This window comes from Poecilia reticulata, chromosome 10 (genome assembly GCF_904066995.2).
Source record: "Poecilia reticulata chromosome 10, P_reticulata-male-v2, whole genome shotgun sequence".
Classification (NCBI taxonomy): Eukaryota; Metazoa; Chordata; class Actinopteri; order Cyprinodontiformes; family Poeciliidae; genus Poecilia; species Poecilia reticulata.
Genome location: NC_088839.1, coordinates 24504899 through 24528168, shown reverse-complemented (window position 1 = coordinate 24528168; position 23270 = coordinate 24504899). Strand labels below are relative to the sequence as shown.

General features: G+C 37.8%; 1 protein-coding gene and 1 long non-coding RNA gene across 6 annotated transcripts in view; one reads left to right on the top strand and one right to left on the bottom strand.

The window, feature by feature from the left end:
- tnmd (tenomodulin) overlaps positions 1–23270 on the bottom strand; it is a 152947-nt gene that overhangs the window by 84870 nt on the left and 44807 nt on the right. For all 5 annotated transcript variants that reach the window (XM_008420604.3, XM_081611719.1, XM_081611721.1 and 2 more), the window contains one exon: positions 9589–9729. In XM_008420604.3, the coding sequence (XP_008418826.1) occupies positions 9589–9729 (141 nt within the window). The remainder of the gene's footprint in view (positions 1–9588; positions 9730–23270) is intronic.
- Positions 13250–22042, top strand: LOC145553104 (uncharacterized). The gene is made up of 2 exons (XR_014089315.1): positions 13250–17887; positions 19893–22042. It is a non-coding gene; the product is annotated as an uncharacterized LOC145553104 (long non-coding RNA).

Below are 23270 nucleotides of genomic sequence, written 5' to 3'. Positions count from 1 at the left end.
CAGCTCCAGCGATGATCCTGCACCGCGCGGACCGCGGCGCCATTCAGTCTGACACACACGGCCTCAAAAGGCAGAGAAGATCTGTTGATTTTTCCCCTCACAGCTATTCTGTGTTAATCTAAGATATTCAGCCAGAATAAGGCTGAAAGACTTTCCGGAGCTCATTTTAATTTTTCTCCTCTTCTTTTTTTTCTTTTTTTTGCACAGTTTTCTGTATTAGAATAGCTCGATCTACATCTGAGACCGGCACTTTAAAATTATATGAAGTGAAATTTGCATGAACCAGAGCACAATAATGGACATAGTTCAATCTAAATTTAATTACAGTAACACGTAACGCTGTTATGGCGTCTCTTATGAATCTGTTAACTTGACCATGTGGTTATAATTTCACTTTTTTGTAAATTTCTGCAGCACCGTCACTCTGGAAACTAGATAAAAGAGACGCAGAACAAAGTGATGGCTGCCATAATCTAGTGCAAGAGATTTTTATCTCTGCAGGAAAAGGGATGGGCAATAATGGTCTGGAGCAGGAGAGCATGATGTTTATGCCGGGCTTCATTGTGATGAGTCTTTGTTTAATTTGGGTCGGCTGTGTTGGTGAGAAGGAAAGAGGGCAACGCCGCGATGAGATACAATGATTACCGGGCCTGGTCAAGCAGAAAATGAAGAAAGACACATTAACACAGGGAATAGGAATGGAAAAGTGATTTCATTTTAATAGACGCTGCTGATATATTTGCATGTGCATGCTCCAAGTCTCTGATAACATGCTGCTGCCTGTCAAGATGTCCGTCGCAGTCGCAGCTAAAGTTGTGTGAGTTTCCTGGAAAGACATCCAAACTGTAAAAACTCGAAACTAAATTAATTTAAAAAATGCAGAACTCTAAAATCCAACCTTTAATTGAGTAAATTTATTCAAGAGTGTAAAAATTCCTCAGTTAAGAAATGACTGTTCTTATCAAAATCACCAATTGGGTTTTCTAGAAATATTTTTTTTATTCATACTTTACTTTTTCCAAGTTGAAAAAACTTTGATTAATTATTAATCCATTGCTTTTTCTTTCCTTCGGGTACTGATACAACAAAATGCAACGTTCAGTTTCCGTTAGCCTCTGGCCGTTTGGCTGGACAAGCAGCCATTTTGTTTCTATTGCTCTTCACACACACGATGAAGAATCTGCAGGACTCATTGTTGTAGAACCAGAACAGAAAACAATGGAGTCACAATCTCCAAAACAAAAATCAGACGCCATGTCCAAACCTTTTGTTTAAAAAAAAGAAGAAGCTTTTATTGGGTCTACCTCGGTTCATGTCAATCTGTATAAATTAACATTTAGCACATCAGTCAAAAATGCATCATAAAGAGGAAAAATACACACATAAGTGACACCTGACTATAAGTCACAGGAAAACCCAAACTAATATGAAGAAAGTTAAACTTATAGTCTGGAAAATATACTATTTTTTGACATGGGAATCCCAAAAAATAAATCTATTCAGATAAAGGTTGAATTTTTCAGTTTGAGAACTGAAAATAAAGACAAATTTAAACAAATTCTTAACATTCTTGTCTGCAAACTCCTGTTAGTTTACAAATATAGAACAAACTTAAAATGTACCATCTACTTAACAACACAGAGCAAGAATCAAACATGGAGAACCAAAAAGTAGCAACCCAGAACCACTAGAACCAACATGTAGTAAGTAACCCAGAACCACTAGAACCAACATGTAGTAACCCAGAACCATTAGAACCAACATGTAGTAACCCAGAACCACTAGGACCAACCCAGAACCACTAGGACCAACAAGTAGCAACCCAGAACCACTAGAACCAACATGTAGTAACCCAGAACCACTAGGACCAACAAGTAGCAACCCAGAACCACTAGAACCAACATGTAGTAACCCAGAACCACTAGGACCAACAAGTAACAACCCAGAACCACTAGAACCAACATGTAGTAACCCAGAACCACTAGAACCAACATTTTATCAACCCAGAACCATTAGAACCAACATGTAGCAACCCAGAACCATTAGAACCAACATTTTATCAACCCAGAACCATTAGAACCAACAGGTAGCAACCCAGAAACATTAGAACCAACATGTAGCAACCCAGAACCATTAGAACCAACATTTTATCAACCCAACCAAGAACCATTAGAACTAACATTTAGCAACCCAGAACCATTAGAACCAACATGTAGCAACCCAGAACAACTGGAACCAACATTTAGCAACCCAGAACCATTAGAACCAACATGTAGCAACCCAGAACAACTGGAACCAACATTTAGCAACCCAGAACCATTAGAACCAACATCTAGCAACCCAGAACACTGGAACCAACATTTAGCAACCCAGAACAACTGGAACCAACATGTAGCAACCCAGAACCATTAGAACTAACATTTAGCAACCCAGAACCATTAGAACCAACATTTAGCAACCCAGAACCATTAGAACCAACATTTAGCAACCCAGAACCATTAGAACCAACATTGTATCAACCCAGAACCATTAGAACCAACATTTAGCAACCCAGAACCATTGGAGCCAACATTTAGCAACCCAGAACCATTGGAGCCAACATTTAGCAACCCAGAACCATTAGAACCAACATCTAGCAACCCAGAACAACTGGAACCAACATTTAGCAACCCAGAAACATTAGAACCAACATTTAGCAACCCATATCCATTAGAACCAACATGTAGCAACCCAGAACAACTGGAACCAACATTTAGCAACCCAGAACCATTAGAACCAACATTTAGTAACCCAGAACAACTGGAACCAACATTTAGCAACCCAGAACCATTAGAACCAACATTTAGCTTGATACCTGTATACTCTCACCAACAACTAGTTTTATCAGAACCAGAGTCCAGAGAAACCCCTCTGGTTTATAAATTACTGCTTATTCTTATTAAACATGGGGAACCAATATGTAGTTTTATATTTTTACCTTCTTGTCTTTCTTTTGTTTGTATTTCCTTCTAATTCAAGTAAAGCTCTTTGAAATGCTTTGTGCTGAAAATGTGCTACATAAATAAAATTACCTTTACCTTTATAATGATTAAAGTAGTAGATTATTTTAATTATAACAAAAACATTTTTCTCATAAGTGAAACAATCTACCAGTGGAACTCGCACTTTTTTTAAAATTAAGGAATTATTTATTTGTTGAAAGTTATTTACGAGTTAATTTTGTCTTACTCCAAGTGAACTAAGATATTTGCACCAGAAACTAAACCAAATTATCTGATATAATTTAATGTGTTTGCAGTGATTTTACATCTAAAGTAATGAAACATATTTTCCAGGTTTCTCCACTGTTCAGGGGTTGCACTCAGTCATGGACATCCAGGGAGGATGTTGAGTTTCTGTAGGCTATCCTCCTCACCATCACCATCACCTTCATCATCAGTACAGTTCCTGGCAGTCATGAATTTATTTTAAAAAATGCTCCAAAGAAATTTCAGATGGATGAACGCTGGAGGCATGTTTTGATGGTTCCGTTTCATTTGCAGCGAGAAGAGGAGACAGCAGAGCACAGGGCAGGAGAAAAGAGGTTAGATTTCTTTTAAATTCCCCTTTGACCAATATTTTCCCACCGCTAACGGCTATCTGAGAGAAGATAAATGCATAAAGCCTACATAACCACCCTTTAGATGCAGCTTCTGCTGCACCATTTGCAAACAATGAGAGCTTTAATTTTCTGTTTTACAGATGAATGAAAGCTTAACCCCTCCAAAAAAGAAAACAAACTAAGTCAATTACCAATAATTTTTGTTATTAAGAGTGTCTGAGCTCACCCGCTGTTTCCCGTAGCATCTGTGTTGATTTATTGCAGCTGGCTACCTCACACTTCAGGCTAGATGCCATTTGAAGGTAGGAAGCCAAAACTGATTACTGACAGCTTCTGGAGCACGAAAAGAGCCAAATATCCCCATATCTTTGCAGAGAGGTGGCAGCACTCATGTCTGAGGGTTATGTCTGATCGAAACCTGGCAGGTGGCAAATGAAAGAAAAACACGGCTCACTCTTGTTTAACATGTGCTGCTGTAGTATAACCTTTGAAGAAAGAAGCTCTGCTTCACATGTACGTTTGTCCAAATGCAACTCTACTAATTCACATAATTATCTCCAAATATTGTATTTACAAAGTAAAATATTCTCCGACTGTTTCAGCTGTTGTGTAGGTTTTAAAGCATTGACTTCAGACCTGCTCTAATTAATATTTCAGGCCGGCGTGGTCAGTGTAACAGCATGAAAACATTTTTAGCAGCCAGTCGGTTCTCAAAACTGGTCTTATCTATGGAGAGTTTTTCCATCAGAGCAATCTGTTTACAGACATTACACATTATTTGGTATTCCTCTTCAATCGCTCTGCAATGCCTCTTCGGTGCAGTTTGGTACAATATTGTACCGTCTGGTGTATTTAGGAGAACATTTCCAACATACCAGTGCAATGATAAACTCAACACACTGGTGTCTTGTGTTTGTTTCAAGCAGTAATGTTTTACTGTTTCAATGGACTGTGTTGTTTGACGCCATTAGCTCCGCCCTAACTACCGTACCGTTGTGGTATGGACCCGTTCCTGCAGGAGGGCTACAAAGCTGCTTGCTAATAATGACTAGCACTGGTTTTAGCTGTTATCTATAACATGATAAATCTTAAATATACGCCTGATATGTAAAAGAAAAAGAGACACAGTTTGTCAACACTATGACAACTAGATAACAAGGTCAGGAAAAAGTTTTAATTAAGAAGAAAAATAGCGAGGGAGAGGGAAGTAGTTCAGCTATGCTAGCTTGACTTTGACAATCACAACATGCAGGTGTGCTGTGGAATCCGATTTGATTCGGTTCAGTTAAAAAATAATAAAAACAGACCTAAACACCAATCTGACAGATCAGTAGAGCAGCTGTTTAAATGAACTAATCATTGACTATAGTGTTAGCTTAGACAATAAAGGCAGTAGCTAATCTACAACAGTGAAAATAACGCAAAAATAAACATCAAGCCTAAAAACATAAAACTGTAACGGACTGAATGTTCAGTTCTTTGTGTGGGAAATGTTTGAGTGTCTTTTGGTGCTGAATCTTGAAACATAAAGTGGCGTTGCTATGTCAGTTACTATGTTCAGCCGTAAAGGCCACTTTTACAATGGAGACAACATGACGTGCCGAACCACACCGACCCAAGCCGTAGTGGAAAACAGACGAAACTGCCCCGAGTTGCAGGGGAGGCTTATTGTTTGGGAATTACTTGGGTTCAGTAAAACTATCTGCAGCTAAACTGGAAAATCTGTTTAAATTTTTTTAAACACACCTGTTGCTGAAATTGTCTTGGTACTTGTGTGGCCACAGGTACAAAATCTTGCCATTTTTGTCAACATTTGGCCAGAAACACAAAAATTTAACCCTAAATAACCTAGTAAGTGTATCAGCAAAAAATGTTGATTTGGGGATTATTTACACTTTAAAGTCTTTTTAAAGAATATTTTCAGTGACATCAAACTACAACTTTGGGGAACTTGTTGTGTTTTTGGAACACTTTCTTCATGCCTTTGTTTCCTACTATGTTTGATTAATGATTAATCTTTGGTGCTTTGCTTTTTTACAACAAACAAAATATTTCCTGTGATCTTTACGCCTGGAGGAAGAGAAGGACATGGTAAGCACTTCACCATGCTCCTCTTCAAGCGGGGCAAACCGAGGCTAACTGTCTGTAACAAACATATTCTCTTTGTTGCAAGTTTGAATTTGAAAACCTCTCCTATGTTTTTGCTTTAAGGAGAGAGGAAAGTCGTCCTATTTCAAGGTCAAATTTCCCAGCAGAAATACCAAAACATCTTTTAAATCATCCAGCAGGTCTCTGGCAGTCCAGGAGAGAGTTTGATTTTCCTCTCTGGCAGTCCTACAAGATGTTTTGATTTATTGGTCTACCACTTTAAAACTATTATTCATGCTGACTTCCACTGCTTAATTCTATTACAAACTGAGGAAATGACCCCTGAAAACACTTTGCTGTCCTCTTACAGGCTTCTCCTGCTTTGTAAGCTTAGAGGACTCTAATTTTCATAATGCCAGGCGGCTGCTTTTAGCTGCTGATTGCTGTAACGAGGTTTGAGGAATCAGATATTAATAAAGTTTTAAATTGTCGTCACCTAACGAAGGCTAAATAACTGACACATCTAACAAGCTAATCAAGATCCGATCTAAAGTTATTTGGGAGCTTAAAGATGTACAAAGTTTTCCTGGATCTTTGTTAATGAATCTACATTTTTAACTTTATATCCTTTAGGAAATATCTTGTTCTCTACTCAGTAGTTCCAAATATTGAGCACTGCTTTATTTGAGCAGTGCTCAAATAAAATAGTTTTGATTTAAAGTCAATATGTGAGGGGAAAAACATTACAGCTTCAGCATAAAAGGAGTTTTCCACATGACAAGGTCAAACTGGGATCACGCCTAAAGGAGTAATGTTTAGTGAAAATAAAGCTACTGCAGACATCTGGAGTGATATAAAGTATTAGCACACTAAATAGAGTTTGGTTGAGGGCAGAAGGTCTCTTACTCAGAAAGAAATACCAAATATAACATTTTGAGCCTTGTCAATAACCTTAAAGTGTCTTTTTTTTATACCTTTTTCACCTTCTGCTGTAATTCTGTGTTGAAGAGAAGTTTAATGGAGGTAACAAACATATAGGCTACATGTATATGGGCCTCGTTTCCCTGGACATGTCCACCTTTCAGGTTCTGTCCAGAGCGTCTGGGGGACTGTCAGTGGGTGACAACAGGTTTTCACTGAATACTTAAAGGGCTGCATTATGTGTTTTCCAGGCACATTGTGCCATTTTATAGCACAGTCAAGTGTTTCCAGTTATAGAAAATGCTATACAAGTCAAATATGACTTAAAATAAATTTTGTTTCCTGATTTAACCCTTTAATGCCTTGAAATTGGGCCTCTGTCTTTCTGAATCTCCGCCTTCAGGAAGTCACCACAACATGGCTCCTCTATTAACCCTTCGCACTGAGAAGTAGCTCCTATAATGAGCTCAGTAGACGTGCACATAGGTGTTTGCTAATTGATGCTGTCTAGTCTGAAGGAGCTGAGTAGAGCTGCTTTGTGAGGCAGAAGCTTGGAAACTGAAACTCTGAGGAGGAGCTTCGTCCTCGGAGGCGGAGCTAGGTCCACCCAGGCATTTTGCACAGCTTAATGGTTGCCATGGAGACTAAAGGATTCATCAAACATGCATGAAAGAATCAAGGCAGCACTCTGTGTGTTTTGGAAGAGGGAATAGAATTATAGCATGAAGTAAAACTAAAAAAATACATAATACTGTCCCTTCAGTAATAAAAAGATACAGGATGGAGTGAAATGAGAAACAGCTCAAGAAAGGAAAGTTCATGCTCTGGTTTGGCAGTCCTTACTTCAATAATTATTAATAAGACTGATCTATTCTTTCAGCTGCTTCGCTCCTGTTCCTAATCCTGTTTATTCCTTATTCATGTTGTTTTTCCTCAGTTGTAATTTGTGAATTTCCAGGCCTATAAACTGTTTCCTTCTTTTTGTCCGCCCTTTTTAAGCCACACAATAAAAAAAAACAATTACATGATGGTAGAAATGTCATAAAGCATTATCCTAACTTTAGGTGCTTTTGATACAGTATGTTTCTGACATCATAAAAAATGTTGAGGTAAATGCAGATAGATGAACCATTTTACAGATTAAAAATAATCATATTGATTGCAGCAATACATTCTGTCAGGTTGTCTTCTTTCCCCAGCCAGGGCAAATATAATGCTCTACAGCCCCAAGGGGAATAACAGTTTCATTTTCCACTTTTCTCAACAGCTCCCAGTTTTGATTGAGTTCATGTTTGAAGGTGCTTTATAACAACCAAGGATATTCACCTTTTCTTATCCTAAAAAAAAAATCAATTCTAACATAATTGCTCAAGCGCAAACTACCTGCAAACTATTGTGGGTTTTGCTAGTTCCTCTCTTCCAATGAGGCCTGAATCATTGTGTTGAGTCAGTTGCTGCTTTTATTCTTTCATGGCGGCGCGCCGGATCAAACAAACCTCCTCAGGGACGTGCTTCACCCACAGGAAGCGGGACAACAGCGAGCAGATGTGTTTATGCATGTTTCCGATTTATTCACACAGACGTACATTCACTGCTCTTATTGGTGTGGAAGAATGAGACTTCAGAGGTTAACGCCGTCCTTCGCTGTGCTGGTTTCCATCATTGATTCATTTTCCACTCACAAAGACCATTGTAACAAAAACAATACCCACTCAGTGTGGGGCTTTTTGTTTGGGATGAAGTGCAACCTGTAACTTTCAGCCTTGCAACCCCAACATTTCACAGTAAATAATGGAGTGAGAGTAAGAGCATTCATTACCCAGTCAAGCTGCGCGCTCCTTTCTCCCAGATGCAGAATGTGTAACATCCTGCACACTCGAGCAGGATTTGAGAATGAAAGGTAAGTTAATGAGTTTTACTGCAGACAAAATAGCAGCTCCAGAAAGTGAGAAGCGCATAAAGAAAGGCTACTTAATGGTGTTTGTTTTTGCACTGTAAAGAAGCTGCTGTATAGAATTAGTGGAAGAAAGCACTTCTTGTTTTTTTTTAGCAAGACTGATTGTTTTTTTCTAGGTTGCTGAATGCACATACATCTCAACATCTGCTGCTGCTTTAGCATCATTTACAGATGTGTGTGAACATTATTTAAAAAGGCTCATTAAAGCTGTAGCATGTATAAAACATATACATAAAAAATAAGTGTTTTACATGTTTGTTAGGAGATAATCTGTGAAAAGATTAATCTTCATCTCCTTCCTGAAATACGTCTGAAGAACTGAACCCCGACCAAAATCAACCAATCAGAGCCAGGAGGAGGGTCTTAGCGCTGTTAATCATCCTCATGTACTCGCTGTTAAATGTGCTAATCTTGGAGAAATAACTTAATAGGAACCGTTTCCCTTGTCTGTCTGCTAACTACTTTAATAAACTGCGGAATATTTATTACTTTAGACCAAAATTTAGCTTTATACTTTTAGTATCAGCACAAGACCGAGAGAAACTCCTATTAGTTTACAAATATAGAACAAACTTAGAAAGTGCCATCTACTTAACAAGCCAGGACAATAATCAAACATGGAGAACCAACATCTAGTTTTATCAGAACAAGAATCCAGAGATTCTTGTTCAGACAGTCTCAGACAGTTTCAACAAATACATGCAAATACAAATGCAAAAATATTTGTTTTTACTAAAAATATTTTTATTTAAAAGATATTTTTAAAATAAAAATATAATATAATATATATAAGTTACATACTGCAGCTTTAAGTTGTTTATCAAACATTGTTTCCCACTGAAAGGATCAAAATCTAAGACATGACTGGAGGGAAATGAGAGGAACCGTCTTTCAGCTCTGAGCCGATCGCCGTGTGAACAGCATGACCGTTTCTCTTCTGAAGAGAAGATATGATTGTGTTGTCGACTTTGCATCAAAGAAGGGTCAGCTCGATATGGACTTGTTTAACCTTTTTACTTACATTCTTAAAGTCGTGCACCTCCACAACCTCCTTACTGCCGTTCCCCATTCTGAAGATCTCAGTGAGGTCAGCTGGGTCAATCTCCATCACACTGTTCGTCTCTACGCCATCCACCACGGCTTTGTACTCGTGGTCATACACCTGCAATGATATGAACGACCAGAAAACTCTTACAATAGCTCAGATCGTTAAAGAGACGGTGAAATTCAGAGTGTTTAAGGGATGCAGCTTCAATGTCTGTCAAAAATGCTTTGGGCTTTAGCAGCACAGCATCTCAGATCTTTAATTCAAACAGGTCTGGATTTTACCGGCAGCTGTTCTCCAAATGGAAAAAAATATCTTAATGAGCATTAAATAATATTCTATGCCAAAAAAAAAAAAGACGGGGACAGAAAAATTGTGAACTAGCATCATCACATCTTACAGAAAAGCAAAGGACAACAGCAGGAATGTGCTGAATATAACATTTGCTCATGGTCAAAAATGATTAAGCTCATTTTCATTTTGAGCAAATATTAAGATAATAATAATAATAATAATAATACATTTTATTTCAAAGGCGCCTTTCTGGCACTCAAGGACACCGTACAATAGTAAAAAAAACTGTGACAGAAACAAATAAAATATAACAAGTAAAAGTAGATAAAAATAAATAAAACAAAACAATGTATCTATATAAAAACTATGTAAAATCAGGCAAACCAATTGTGTCATGTGGAAAAGGCAGATCTAAAAAGGTGTGTTTTGAGTTCGGTTTTAAAATTTGATAATGACTTTATGTTTCTAAGGTATGGTGGTAATGAGTTCCATAGTTGGGGAGCAGAGCGACTGAAAGCTCTGCTCCCCATGGTGGTGAGACGGGCAGAGGGGACAGTGAAATGGATTGAGGAGGATGATCTGAGGGAGCGAGAGGGAATGGCAATATGAATAAGATTTGAAAGATATGGTGGGGAGAGATTGTAAAGGGCCTTGAAAGTGTACAGAAGAATTTTGTAATCTATGCGGAACTTGGTGGGCAGCCAGTGGAGTCTTTGCAGGACAGGAGTGATGTGGTGCATGGATGGGGTTTTGGTAATGATACGGGCAGCTGAATTCTGGACCAGTTGGAGCTTATGAAGAGATTTCTGGGTGAGACCAAACAGAAGGGAGTTGCAGTAGTCCAGGCGTGATGTCACAAGACAGTGAACAAGGATGGCAGTGGAATGGGGAGTAAGGGAGGGGCGGAGGCGGTTGATGTTGCGTAGGTGAAAATAAGCCGAGCGGGTAATGTTATTAATGTGAGACTGGAAAGACAGGGTGCTGTCAAGGATGACACCCAGACTCTTTACCTGAGGGGAGGGAGAAACGGGACAGTTATCAATTACAAGACTGAAGCTTTTGATTTTGGCCAGAGTAGATTTGGTACCAATGAGAAGAACCTCTGTTTTATCACTGTTAAGCTGAAGCAGATTTGAGGAGAACCAGGATTTTATTTCAGTCAAGCAGTCAGTAAGCGAAGACGGTGGGAGGTTGGAGGCGGGCTTACTGGAAACATAGAGCTGGGTGTCATCCGCATAACAGTGGAAATCAATGCCATACTTGCGAAAAATATTGCCAAGGGGAAGGAGATAAATAATGAAGAGAAGGGGCCCTAAGACAGATCCCTGTGGAACTCCTGATGTGACAGAGGAAGGCTGGGAAGAGAAGGTTTTGATCCGAATGAACTGAGTGCGGCCAGAGAGATATGATTTAAACCAGTTTAGAGGAGTCTGAGTGATACCAATAGAGGAAAGTCTGTTGAGTAGGGTGGTATGGCAGATAGTGTCAAACGCTGCACTCAAATCAAGTAGGATAAGAATGGACAGCAAGCCGGAGTCAGCTGCCATAAGGAGGTCATTGGTGATTTTTATGAGAGCTGTTTCTGTACTGTGGAGGGGACGAAAACCAGACTGAAACAGTTCATACAGGTTATTGTTGGATAAATAAGTGTGAAGTTGGGATGCTACTATCTTCTCAAGAATTTTGGAGATGAAAGGCAAGTTGGAGATAGGACGGAAATTATTCAGATTATAGTGATCAGCACCAGGTTTTTTAAGATAGGGGTTATGGCAGCAATTTTAAATGAAGCAGGAACTGTTCCAGTGGAGAGAGAGGAGTGAATAATGGCAGAGATAAGAGGGAGTATGGATGGGGCACAGGCTTTAACCAGGACTGTGGGAAGGGGGTCAAGCAGACAGGTGGACGACTTGGATTTGTGTATAAGGGTTGTAATTTCTGATGTTGTTGGGAGCTGGAAGGAAGAGAAGGAGTGGGCTGGAGGAGAAAGTTCAAGAGTAGGACAGGGGGAGGGTTGTGAGCTGAGATGCTGGTGGATCTTAAGAATTTTACTGTCAAAAAATGACATGAGGGAATTACAAAAATCAGTGGAACACAAATATGAAGGTAGAGAGTCCGGAACTTGAATGATGTTCTTATAAAGTGAGAATATTGACTTGGTGGAGCCTTCATTTGAACAGATTAAACCAGTGTAGTAAGAGGATTTGGCTTGAGTGATACAGTCCTTATAATGTAATATGTGATTTTTGTAAATGTCTTTATGAACAACTAGTCCAGTTTTCCGGTGGAGCCTCTCAAGTTGCCGTCCTTTGGCCTTCATGAGCCGAAGTTCAGGAGTAAACCAGGGGGCAGAACGAGCAAAAGAAACAGATCTTGTTTTTAACGGAGCAAGAGAGTTGAGTATTGAGTGAAGACCAGTGTTGTAATGTGAGACCAGGTCATCAAGGGTGGTTGAATTTAGAGTTGAGTATATATTGTCCATGAGTGAATTTACGCCGAAGGAGAGAGAATTTAAATTAATATCCTTAATGTTACGGAAGGAGATAAGACGGGAAAGCTTAGTGATTGAGAGAGGGAGACAAATATTAAATGAGAGGAGGAAATGGTCAGTTATGGCAAGTTCATCTGCTGTACAATCAGAGGGGGAAACACCAGAACAACAGACTAGATCCAGGACATGACCCCTAGAATGAGTGGGAACATTGATGAACTGCTGAAGACCAAAACTCTGGAGGCAGGATGAAAAGTCTTTAGTCAGAGAACTATTGCCATCGTCCATGTGAATATTGAAATCACCCAATACTATGATGTTTGGTGAGAGGGTTGACAGGTGAGTGAGAAGAGCAGCAAAGTCATTCAGAAAGTCACTGTTAGTTTTCGGGGGGCGGTAGATGGTTGTGATGATGGTGGGGGTAGGTCCAGAGAGCTGACACACAGTTGATTCAAACGAAGAGAAGGTGGGAGCAGACAACGGCGAGACTTTCCACTTCTCGCGGTGAATTATCGCGAGACCTCCTCCCCGGCCGGTGCCACGGGGTTGACAGATGTAAACAAACCCCGGTGGAGTAGAATCATTGAGCTGAGAAAAGTCATTAGGTTGTTGCCAAGTCTCAGTCAAGCATAGAAAGTCAAACTTACGGTCAGTGAGGAGATCCTGGATGAGATGTCCCTTGCCCGTGAGTGAGCGGATGTTAAGCAGACCGAAGTTTACAGAGGAGTTATCAGACTTTGCAGGAGTGTTAGCTGACCGGGCTAGGCAAGCTAGCACGCTGCGGTCAACAACCCGGTTGGGAGCACGCCGGAGACGACGAGAGGTAGACCAGATGGATTGAATGGGTTTTGTTGAGACGCTTTACCAAGGTCGAGAAAGAGTCACACGCTGTTAGACAAAGGCCCATAGTAAAAAGTTACATGTTTGATTCTGTTAGACACCAAGGTCCATTTCTCACGAAAAAGAAACGTTTTCCCAGGACACAGAGACATGGTGTGATTTCAGGGAGTGTCTTCAGTCCATATAATCAGCTACCCTCCTCTTTCTCCTCAGACGCTACAGACTTTTTAGAAACTCTTCTCGGATGTAATGGTAAAAGCGTCTCCTTTCAGCGCTGAAAGTGAATAAAATAAGTAAAGTCTGAATGCTTTTCTTGGCTGATTTTATGCTCCGTGTGTCAATACAAATTATGATTCATCGATCGGGATTTCCATTCCCAACAGTTGGTAGCAGAGGATGGTTTTGTGTTGACACATGAGCGGAGATTGGACTGGCCGTTCAGGCGCAGGCTTTCCGGAACAGTACTCTGGTGTGGGGCCCACATGAAAGGTAAGGACATTTGTTCCTTAATATACACCATTGTACTGTTTCTCAGGTCTGTATAAATTTCAGTTATCAGCCGTTGTCTGTACTGTTTCCCAGGTTTGTCTAAATTTCATACATTTCTGTTCAAATTCATGTTTAACTGTTCATAGGAGTATAGACAAGAAAAAGTAGATTTAGGTGTGAAGAAACAGTAGTTTTTAGGTATGAAGAAACTAAGTAGTTTTTAGGTATGAAGAAATAAAGTAGTTTTTAGGTGTGGAGAAATAAAGTAGTTTTTAGGTGTGAAGATTTAGGTGTGAAGATTTAGGTGTGAAGATTTAGGTGTTAAGGATGATTGGCTTGCAGTGGGAACTGGCCGTCCCCCGCTTTTCCTGGACGCGGGAAAAGTTCAGGCTAGGTTTTGTCGGTTTTATCCTCGGGGAGTACTGCCCTCGGAAAAGAACGCGGTAGCCAATCAAGGACTTACTCAAGAGACACAAAAAGTGTTGAGAGGGTCCACCATAGGATAAGATGGTAGTAATATGAAATAAGGTTGATCGCGATCTGATCCTCTATAGAATAAGAGTTGAAAGAGGACAAAAATAAGAGTTGAAAGAGGACAAAAATAGGAGCTGAAAAGCGTGGATCCATTTCTGTGTAAAGCTGTGTGTGTCTGTCAGCTGTGTGTGTAAGCTTCTGCCGCTGAGCAGCCGCTATGTGTTAAAATTTACTCTTTTCTGTTTATGGTAATGTGTTTTAAAACCATGGTAAACTTTGGGGAACTATAATCAGTGGGAGGTTTTTGATTTTATCTGTGGTTGTTGACAATTCTTTCTGCTGCGTTTGATTTCCTCGCCGCCGTGCGAGCAAAACAACAAAAAAAAGAGAGGTGATTTTTGAAACCTAAATTTTGAGCCTAAAAAGATGGAGAGTGAACTTGAAAAGGAAAAAATACGATCCAAAGTGGGGCATCAGGTCATAGATTACACTCTGAGAGCAAATAGAAGCATTAATAACTTATTTGGCAGAGCATGATGAATATCAAAATAAGGGAAAAAGAGAAAAACTAAATAAAAAGGATAGAATACCTGGTGCAGATGAACGGAGGCGACCTGTTAAACAGACAGCCTTCGGGGTAATACTGGCAGGAAGGAATAAATGACACTAAGGGAAACTGATTGGAACTAAACTAATCTGGCACAATCCACTTTTTTCACATGTGGTAAAATTAACTATATGAAAGATGAATGAAATTACAAAACAGGTAAAATTAAAACAAAATAAAGTGACATCTAATGTGTTGAAGTTTTTGAAACTCAGCTTAGCTGTAGAGGGGTTTAAATTTAAACTTAATGAAACTTGAAAAATTGAGGTTTATAGCAACTTGAACTTTATCATGGACTAAACAATATTTTCTCTCTTATTATCTTATCAAAAACAGGATTTATTTTCATTTGAAACTTGGTCACCTTAAAATACATAAAGAGGGAACTGAATTGGTAAATAAATATGAGTATGTGTTTGAGTCAAAGGGTGATTATGAAACAGCTCTAGATTCAATTAAATTGGTTGCAACATATTCTTGTCTCAAAGACAATTAATGATTCTAAATCTAAATAATTCGGTTACCTCATTTCAAAGTGGGAAATAATACATTTGAAAAGGAGTAATCACATTTCAGCTTTGGTTTAAAACCAGATAGCTTTTATTACGAGACTGTTTCATTTAGTTTGACGTGTTTTATTTTCTTTTCATTTTTATTAATATGATTGTTGTTTTTATATTCTAATAACAAAACTAACTAACTTACTAACTAACTAACTGCTGCTTTCGAAACACATGCGTGTCTTGGTAGAAAGGCACAAATTGGATATGATGAAACTTCTAAAGTGGATATGATTATGTAAAAACAAACTGATTGGACAACAATGGGCTCACAACACTTGGGTGCCTTAAATTTTGATTGAATTGATGCATAAATTCAAGTCCAACAGAACATTTGATTTGAAACGCAATGACATCTTACAGTACTGCACAATATTTGTCTACATTTTTTTTTCTTTTCTTTTTCTCCTCTGCCACAAAAGAAAAATCTGATCAATTTTTCTTTTGTCAGTTCAAAATAAACATTGACACTTTTAGGAAAGCAATCCAAATTCTGATCTGAACTCTTTAAAATAATAAAACTTTTGGCCTTTGCAGTACAGTTTCAGTTGGACATTTTAGAAATATGTGCAGAAAAGGAATCTGAAAAATATTTCTGAGAACAATAGAAATGTTGTTGTCAGAAATGTTTGTTTTCCATTTACATAAGAAAACAAAAGGGGGAAATGGTAAAAGATAAACATAAAACTTAATAAAGATAAAACATTTCTGATAAAACTTTACATTTAGAAAATCTGATAGTCTACTTTCAATTCTAGATAGATGATTTGGAAAACTTGTGAAACCCTGTAAAATGTTTGCTTTGGAGAAAAGTAAATGCAAAATCACTCTCAAATTTTTAAATTATATCAACAGGGGGTGGAGAAGAAATAGACTAATTCCTAGTCGGTTTAAAGATACGGTTAATTATGAATGTATTCATTTGACATTGGTATATTGTGAGTTCATTTAATGAGCTCTTATACTGGGCCTTCCTGCATGACTGAAATACAGAGTTATAGAGAAGCTCTTACTAAATTAACAATTGGTTATATAAAATTGAATAGCTTCAATCAATATCTATGCCATGTTTATTTTCAGACTGATGAGTTTCCTGCATCACCTCTAATTTTAATTGTATAAAGTTAGAGTTGGATTTAATTGTTATAATTGAAAACATTTTGGTTAAAAGTACTTTAAATTCTACGGAGACCCTAAAGGAACATGGAGAAAAATTCTGACAAAATATGAACAATTTTTTAATTCTAAAAAGAAAACAATACATAAATACAACACTCAGCAGTTTTGAAAAATATCAGGATAATGGTAATATTTTCATTAATGGAATAAAGAATAACTGATTACAGTTTACTTTTGACCTAAATTATTAAGGAAATTTAACTGGTTGTCTTAAAGTGTGGCAATATCACAAGGATGCTTTTGTGTAAAATTGTACAATATTGAATTAATTATTTTACATATGCATTTGAATAACCAATAGATGAAAAGTGTATGAAACTGGAAATACTAAATTTTGTCAAAATGTTTAATAATTTCTTAGTTTGATTTTTGAAAGGAGTTGTGTCTACAACCGGTTAATTCTGAAACATCTGAGGGTGAATCATCTTAATGCATTTCTATTTTATCTTTTGAGCTCAGACTGAGGCAGTGGACGTTATCTGAGCCGCTCCAGTGACCCTGAGCCTGGCTGAAACAAAAGAAAAGAAACAAAAAAAGAGGCAACTCTTCATCTACATCACAAGCTACAGAAAAGACAGTTAATTTATAATTATGTGAGCAAAAGGGGGCACACACTTTTATTTTCTTAATTCACTTTGTTTTTACTCTAGCAGTTCTGCTTCCTGTGGTCTGACGGGGACCATGGGGGCCGGGTTTTGCGGGTTCAGGGCCATGCGAGGAGAAAAGGCATCAGCCCTCTGCTGTTCTTAGCCACGCCGACTTGGACATTTGCACTTTCTACACCTATGAATTGTACCATCTTCTGCTGGACTGCTGTTTGAGGGCAAAGACCTATTGGACGATTCCTACAGCTTCTACAGAGGTCAGTGAGGTTGGATTTTTCCTGTTGTCACATGAGGACGAATTGCAGCTTGCAGGATCTCGCATTGGATGTTTGACTGTGATCTCTGAGGACACACCTGGCTACAGGACGAGACCCAGGCGTGATTTATGAGGGTCTCCTATGGCAGAAAAGACCACCGGATTCTGCCCGACGTGATACGGAGGTTTGAAAACAATGACATGCTGTATCTCTCCGTCCCTCCCTCGCTCTCTCAAGGGGGGCCACACACTTTGTCCAGATTTTTCTGCACAGCGGGACTGAATGCTGCCCTGAACAGCTTCTGATGGGGCAAATGGAACATCACATGTAAAGTCATCCTGAGACTCAGAGGCGGTCCTGCTTGTCTGTTGCCATGATTGGTCCTGGGTTCTACGTCTCTGGTCATGTGGTTTGGGCTCCGGGGCCCCTGGGATTCCACTGAGTCTACAGGTTGGAGACAAAATGGCTGCCAACAAAACTTGGTAGTTTTTAATGGTTTTTCTTGAATGTTTGAGTTGTGTGATGCCACTTTTTCTCACCTTAGTTTAATTTACAGCACATTCATGGTCTACTGTCTTTGCATTCTGACCTCTGCTATATGACCCCCAGGATAAGTTTAATGGTACAAGTGAAGGCTCGATGCAGCAGGGTGTTAGAACTCTCTGCAGGTTACAGAAATATTTTGTTTGCTTGAATGATTATAACTCTGATTGTCCAACATCTGGCTAATGTGTTTTTCTCCTCCAGCATGACAACAATTGAAAAAGGATAAAAGTACGGTAAAAAATGTTAATTTCCTGATTTACAAAAGCACAACCAGCCACACTTCAAATACAAAAAAGAATAGTCTAAAATCTATTTGGTTCAAATTACAGTGGCTACAAATATGGGGACTAGTATTTCAAGTTTTGATTTAAGTTTATTTGAATCCATTTCAAATCTTAGGAAAATTACTCTTCAGAAAATTACTGAATCAAATGATGGGTTTACTGCACATATTGTCAATCAAATATTCAATTCTTTCACTGAGGTGTAAACACCCTGTTTAAATTAAACCCAACTGTTATAGTTGGCAATGAAAGAAATTTGGGCTAAATGATTTGAGTGGGTTTCTTAGGAGTTTCTGTACCGAAACATTAAACAGTGTTTCAATACAGAAACAGGGGGAGATGCATGGAATGAATCTAATCTACAAATTGTGAGTTAATCTGATCTATTGAGAAATGTTTCAGTTTTGGGCTTCAGCAAAATATAAGAGGTTAAATCAAAATTCACAAATGTTTTAACTATTCGAATGAGTTTCCAAAGTAATACTGAATATTCTGAATTGAATACATTAAAATTAACAATGATGTCATGTGTCAAATAGATTTCTACAAAATAGAGTTGTTTAAAACAGGGAATAAATAGTTTGCTTCTCTCTGGCTATAATTCAAAATAATTTGTTTAACCAAGTCATGCAGAAAGGTCTAACCTGAAAATTATATAATTTAATAAATCTAGTTGTATCAAATTTCTCCCCAAAACTGCCAAAAACATTGATAAATATGATAAACACTACAAAAGAGGGTAATTCAGTTAAATAAATATTTTATAGAAGGGTTTCGAAAGAACCAATTTTTCAAAAGGTAAAAGTGTTGAACTTTTGGGATCTAAAACCATAAAGTCACTTTAATATGGAGTGACAGGGTTAACTTTATTTAAAAAAAAAACAAGCAAAAAAAAAAACAAAAAAACAGGCTAATTACATGAGGTTTTAAAATGAAAATAAAAATGCGAAGATTCAAAGTAAATTGGTCTAAATTGGGATTTACAAATGAGCAATTATGGAACTGCTTAAAGCGGGTCAAACAGATTGACAGAATTAAGCTAAAGATCTAGTGCAATATGTAACTATTGATTCAAGGTCTGTAAAATGTCTAAACATTTCTCATAATCATAATTTACAGTTTTTGGTTTGAGACAAAACAGGGTTATCTTTTATGACATGAATGGAATATATTACAAAGGATCTTAAATTAACACGTATCATTAACTTTTCACGTTATTGACAATATGTTACAAGCCTTTAGTATAGCGGGTTACTTCTTATTAAAGGAGGACTATTTGATTGAACTTGATTAAAATAACAAAAGCAAAACATTTATGTATGGTTTAAATTTTCTGGTAAAGTTTCTATTAGGGATAATTCAAATACATTTCAAATGATATTTCTTTGATAAAACATTACTGTGGGCAGTTTTTCACATTCATTTTATAATCTGATCTTTGCATGATTTTTTGTTTGGTTTTTGATTTTGTCTGATCCTGTGAATATCCAACATTTAAAACAAGCAAAGCTATTTTTGAAGGTTAAAATATGTTACTTAATTTAAGCATTTCTTTAACTATTATTAAGAGGAGAACTTAAATAACAAATGTCATTGATTTATTGATGCTCTATTGGCTTAGTATATATATTTTTAAAAAAAACTACCTGATCTTCAGCTTCAAGGAGCAGCCTTTTAAAAAAAAAAAGAAGAAAGAAAAAACATGATGATGCACAATCTGAAAGAATCGTCCTCCTTGCTCTCCTCATCACCTGTGGATGCTGCTGTTCCCTGCCTGAGGTCCTTGGCTGTTCAGTGCATCACCTCCAACATAGAGAAGAGCAGTGGTACCAATAGAATCCCACCTGCCTATCAGATGGTTTCCCAGAACCGAAAGACGACCGTGGAGCTCCAGCTTTCCAGAGTTTAAGGGCAGTACTAGTATCTAGTGACAAAAATAGATGCTTTCCTTCACTTTAATTTTCTTTATATATTCCATTGATTTCCCTTTTTGTTGTGTTTTTTGTGTTGCAGAATGAAGTCCAATCCTTTCTGGGTGTGCCAGGATGTGAGACTGTGGGCGCCTTCCACGATTGGTGGACCAGTTTACAGCTGAAACGCCACTGAAGCCTCGCTGGCCGGTCAGGGTTTCCCATCGAGCTGCGCCGGCTCAACATCTGGACACACGCAGAAACTGATTTGACGTTGATAGCTCTCGCTATAGAGAGACTGATATGATTAAACTTTATTACTATTACATTTTACTTAGAAAGCATTTTTACTTGTTTCCTCATCATAGTTCATTCATACCAGTATATTTTGACTGTGCTGCCTTGATCCTGATTTATTGGTTTGCTGTTTAGTGTTAGTTGTATGTTCTGTGCCTTTCCATTTTCATTACTTCTAAGCTTTTCTTACCATTTCATTTAACATTGCATCCTTTCTGTGGTTCATTAACTTTTAAATATTACCTTAAAATTTCAAAGTTTGGTTTATCAACATACTAATAGATCGCTTTACGCATTATTCCTTATTGCTTCATTGACATTAAAGGATAGTATCTTAACATTTCTAATTTTACATTTCATTAACGTTTCAGTAATGTCTACCTTTTATTCATTTTACCTTTTATTAAATTTGGTTCCTGTTTTAGTTCTTAACTTTTAAAACATATATTAATCTAACATTTTATTGACTTTTTGCATGTTACCTAACACTTTATTGATTTTGCATTTTAGTAACTCTTACTCATTTACATTTTATTCATTTGAAAATATTAACCCAACACTTTATCTCTTTTGGCATTTTATTAAGTTTTGAAATACTATCCTGACCCTTCATTCAATTTGCATTGCAGTGCATTCTAACAATTCCCTCAATATCACTTTTAACCATTTCATGTGTCATTAAATTTAACATTCATGTCTTTTAACTTTTATTACTAAAGAAAAAACAGAAAACATTTTCGGATTTTGCTTTTTTACAGTTCTTTAACCTTCTATGGCATAGCATTGACCTGAGCTAATACCAACCAAAAACAAACAAATCTGGTTTTAAAATAAATAAATCAAAAATGAAATGAAATAATTTACGGTCCAAAATTAAGATTGATATGTAATTGAAGATGACAAAGCTCTGACAAAACTGCAAAAAAAAAATTTTCTCCCACCACAAAAAAAAAAAAAAAAAAAAAAAAAACAGTCATGCCATGGTGGGTTGACCTATGTTCCTCCAAATTTAACACTCTAATATCCTTTAACAATTTTCTTTCTTTACATGTTCTTTATTAGCTTGTAAGGGGGACATTGTGATTGCGATCCACCGCCTAAGAGGCATAGGGGTGCCCTGTCCGTTTTTACCCCCAAAATTGACTTGAAATGAAATGAAATGAATGAAAGACATCAATACTTGAAATGAAGCTATGTATATCAACATCTGCAAAAGCCTCGGGGGATGTTTTCCGGAAGGGACAGTGTCTACTCTAGGGTTTGTCTTCCCTTTTTTGGGCTCTTTTAGAGCCCAACAGGGGGAATGTTGAGACGCTTTACCAAGGTCGAGAAAGAGTCACACGCTGTTAGACAAAGGCCCATAGTAAAAAGTTACATGTTTGATTCTGTTAGACACCAAGGTCCATTTCTCACGAAAAAGAAACGTTTTCCCAGGACACAGAGACATGGTGTGATTTCAGGGAGTGTCTTCAGTCCATATAATCAGCTACCCTCCTCTTTCTCCTCAGACGCTACAGACTTTTTAGAAACTCTTCTCGGATGTAATGGTAAAAGCGTCTCCTTTCAGCGCTGAAAGTGAATAAAATAAGTAAAGTCTGAATGCTTTTCTTGGCTGATTTTATGCTCCGTGTGTCAATACAAATTATGATTCATCGATCGGGATTTCCATTCCCAACAGTTTCGACGTGTCCTCCTGGAAGTTCCGACGAGACCCGCGGTGGATGTATTTCCGGCGTGGTAGGAAAGTTGCATCCGAGATGAGTAGTGAAGCAGGGGGAAGTGCAGGTAGATGAAACCGCAGCCGGAGGAGCTCAGCAGCAGAATACTGGATCTGACCTGTAACAGGTTGTTGAAAGAGTGCCAGGAGAGTCCAGAAAAGCACAGCCCAGATATATATCCTGCTAGTTGGCATTGTAGAAGAGGAGTCGGCAGCCTGGACAGGTGAGCAGCGACAGGTAAGACTCGGGTAGTAGATGAGAGCAGGAGAGTGGAAGCTAGTCCATGTACACACGCAGTGTTGTCAAAAACGGCGATTTAGCTGAACAGACAAAAGTTAGTCAGCCTGATTAGTGCAATTGCATAGTCCATTAGGTCACAAGACCATAAACTAAGTTAATTTAACCGGCGAGCAGCGGCAGCAAGTCGCGCCAGCGTTCACTCTAAAACCGGAAATATATATAAATGTTCTTAAGAGGTGGTTGTGCCAAAATATATTGATAAAACCCTTAAACTATTAAATTAAGAACAAATGGCAGTCTCTTCTTACAATAAGTGCTTATTATAATTAAATAATATTGAACATTTCTTCACTTTGATTAATCAAATCATAGATTTCGTTGTGCCAATTTGAAATTATTTTCAATATTTGTGCTTATGTATAATGCTGAATGTGACTTTTTGTTACTAGCCTCATCAATCACAAACTGTAACTTAATACAAAGTCAGACTAAGACAGCAATGTTGTAAAAGTAAGAAATAACTACAGGCAGAGTTAGCATCTCTTAAAATCCAAAATTTTTGACAATTTTTCCAAACAAAATTGCAATAAACTCCCCTGTAAATATGCACTAGTGCAAAGAAAATGAATGGATCTGTTGATTTTGAGTGAATATCTGATAAAACTGGATTGATGTAATTTGGTGTTTAGAGTCTAAAGGGACTCATAAAAAGCCATGGCGTACCATATTTGGCCCCCGGGCCTTGAGTTTGACACATGTGGTGTAAACAGTATTTATCGTGTTGCTAAGTCGTTGTTGAGACTCTATTTAGTTGTTGAAACGAAGCTGTTTTAATCACTTTGCTAATGAATGGGTTAAGGCAAGTCCAAA